The sequence below is a fragment of the Gossypium hirsutum genome, chromosome A01 (assembly GCF_007990345.1).
Source record: "Gossypium hirsutum isolate 1008001.06 chromosome A01, Gossypium_hirsutum_v2.1, whole genome shotgun sequence".
NCBI classification, from domain to species: Eukaryota; Viridiplantae; Streptophyta; class Magnoliopsida; order Malvales; family Malvaceae; genus Gossypium; species Gossypium hirsutum.
The window spans coordinates 19839581-19842509 of record NC_053424.1 but is presented as its reverse complement, the minus strand read 5'-3'; the positions used below and the strand labels follow the sequence as shown (position 1 = coordinate 19842509).

General features: G+C 38.6%; 1 protein-coding gene across 1 annotated transcript; it reads left to right on the top strand.

The window, feature by feature from the left end:
• Window positions 1-324: 324 nt before the first annotated feature.
• Window positions 325-2390, top strand: LOC107921365 (glycosyltransferase family 92 protein Os08g0121900). The gene has a single exon (XM_016851233.2). The coding sequence runs from the start codon at window positions 353-355 to the stop codon at window positions 2078-2080; it is 1728 nt and encodes a 575-aa protein (XP_016706722.2). The 5' UTR covers window positions 325-352; the 3' UTR covers window positions 2081-2390.
• The last annotated feature ends 539 nt before the right edge of the window (window positions 2391-2929 follow it).

Here is a 2929-nt window from a genome sequence, read left to right as displayed (position 1 = left end):
TATTAAAGATATAGGTCCAACAATAACAATGTTACGCCTTAAAGATGAAAATTTATATTTTATATTTACTATTCAGTCAAATGTCAGAATTTGGTAATGAAATTAAAAAAAAATTATTGTTTAAAAATGAATATATTAGCAAAGAAGTTAACAACTTGATTATAATTTCTAATAATAGTAATTATACAAAATTATTAAAAAAATTCTTTTGTTAAATAATTTTGAGAAAACCTGAGTGAAGAAACAATCTAATGTGATTCCCCCTATAAAGAAATTTCCACCACCCCCCCCCCCTTTTATTTTATTACTTTGGTCGCCCTTTTACTTGGAGTCCATCTTCCCCAAACAAACCATGCCTCGGAAAGCCCCCACTTCCATCTTCCTTATTTTCCTCTGCCTTCTTCTCCTCGCTTTCTATTCTCTTCTTCTCTCTCGCTCTGCCATCTCTTTATCCCCTACCCACCTTCGCTTTCGTCCCCGAAACCTCACCGCTCGATACGACGCTCCTGATTCCTTCAACCATGTTATTAGAGAAGATATCAATGAGCTCACTCACCGGACTCGACTCGTCACCTCCATTCCAGGTCCCGTCGAGTCGGTTTCCGTTCTTTTACCGAACTGGGAGGTCCTTGTTCTCGTCTCTCAAGACACCCCGCTGACGTCGAATCTCGGAGTCGGCGGTTTTTATTGCTTTTTCCCAAGAAACGAGACTTCCCCGGCGAATTTCTCGGGGGTCTTGCCTTTCACCGGTGCCACCACGTTCAAGTGCACTCTTCCGAACCGAAACCGTAGGCTCCAGCCGTTTCACCAGCCCGTCCTGACGAGGTTTCCGGAGAGGGAAACAAACGTTATCTCTGCGGCGCCGGGAATGCCGCGGTGGGACTTCTTGGCGTACGAGTGTTTCTCTACCGAGACAGACGTGGTTCTTTTCGTTAAAGGCGTTAACAACCGCCAAGGTATCAACAAGTCTCCAGAGGAATTCCGTTGCGTTTTCGGTAACGACATCAAGAACGCCGTTAAAACCCCCGTTACCAGCTCCAAGCAGGAGGTATTCAGGTGCCTTCATCCCAATTTAATGGAACTGAGTATTTCACCTTCAACCACCGCCGCCGCCAAAAGAATCAAAGTCTCCATCGAAATCAACAGAGAAAAGCTGGTGGTCCCTTCGGTTGCGTATTACACTCCCCCCAGGCGGCACATGCCATCAAACCCAAACCCCACATCACTATTGTGCGCCACCACCATGGTTTACAACGTGGCCAAGTTCTTAAGAGAATGGGTCATGTACTATTCCAAGATTGGCGTAGACAAGTTCATCTTATACGATAATGGAAGCGATGATGATCTGGAGAGAGTCATAAAGGAGCTTGACGAAGAAGGAGATTATAACATCGAGAGGATTTTCTGGGTTTGGCCTAAAACCCAAGAAGCTGGATTCTCTCACAGCGCAGTTTATGCCAAAGATTCATGCACATGGATGATGTATGTGGATGTAGATGAGTTCATATTTTCACCATCATGGCTTAAGAATTCTTCTCAGCCATCAAAAACAATGCTTAAATCATTGTTGTCAATATCATCCAATGGATCAATTGGTCAAGTTTCAATCAAGTGTAACGATTTCGGACCATCGGATCAAAAGAAGCACCCGGCTATGGGGGTAATACAGGGATACAACTGTAGAAGACAAGCCGAGCAACGCCACAAATCGATACTTTTATTGGAAGCAGTTGACCATTCGTTGCTTAACGTCATCCACCACTTTGATTTGAGCAACAACCATTATAATTGGAAAGAGTTGCCATTAGAGGCTGCAGTGATCAACCATTATAAGTACCAAGCGTGGCCTGAATTCATGACCAAGTTTCGAAGGAGGGTATCGGCGTTCGTTGCGGATTGGAGAACAAGGGTTAACCCAATGTCCAAGGACAGGACCCCAGGGTTAGGGTTCCAACCCATCAAGCCAGAAGGTTGGGAAAATATGTTCTGTGATGTTAAAGATGATAGGTTAAAATTATGGACTAAAAAATGGTTTGGTTCTCAAACACCACAGGGGTTAAAAATGGCATGGCAGCTATGAATTGAAGGTTGCAGAGGCATGCTTATGGATCACCCAATGTAGCCATAGCAATAGATTTTAATGGCAGATTTTTGGATTTTCAAAACTGACGACACTTTTATTATATATATATATATATGTGGAGTAGAGTACAGATTTAATATTAATCCTTGGGTTTTCTTTTTCTATTCCTTTCTATGCAAGAAGAGAAAGGAATTTTGTGTTTAGAGAGATGTCAACTTTTTGTTGTCAAAAGTGAAAAGAACTTGTATTGCTTTTATTCCCATTTTGATTCAAATACTAATAATTGAATACAAGGAATCTGGCTATATCCTCTTTAATTAATTAACCTTTATATTCGGGATTTCATTTCAACCATATACGGGAGATTGTAAATTACCACTTTTCTATTTTATACAAAAAAAAAAATTGAAGTATTTTTTACTTCTAAATATTTTTTACTCAAACTTAGGGATTCACAAGTATCCTTTATGAAAAAATAAATTATTTAAATATATATATGTCAACTTTTTATCTCTTATAAAATTAATATATCAAATACTCATCTTTATTTTTATCTGATTCATTGTAACAAATTATACTTATGTAGTGTTGATAATATACTACTACAAAATAAATATGTTAACACTTATTGAAAAAAAAAGTAAAAAATTAAGAAATTAGAAATTTATTGTGCCGTGGAAAACTTATTGTCTTAGAAATGAATTTGCCCTAATCGATGTAATCGTGTAGTGAATATTCAGAAAAAAAATATACTAGATAAAAGTATCCTGCTACAAAAATTAGCAACACAAAATATGCGGTATAAATTAAGCGGATATCCTATCTTCATAATAATTTTCGACATCA

Excerpts from the sequence above, each read along its gene's own strand:
- LOC107921365 (XM_016851233.2), top strand. The coding sequence starts at position 353 with ATGCCTCGGAAAGCCCCCACTTCCATCTTCCTTATTTTCCTCTGCCTT.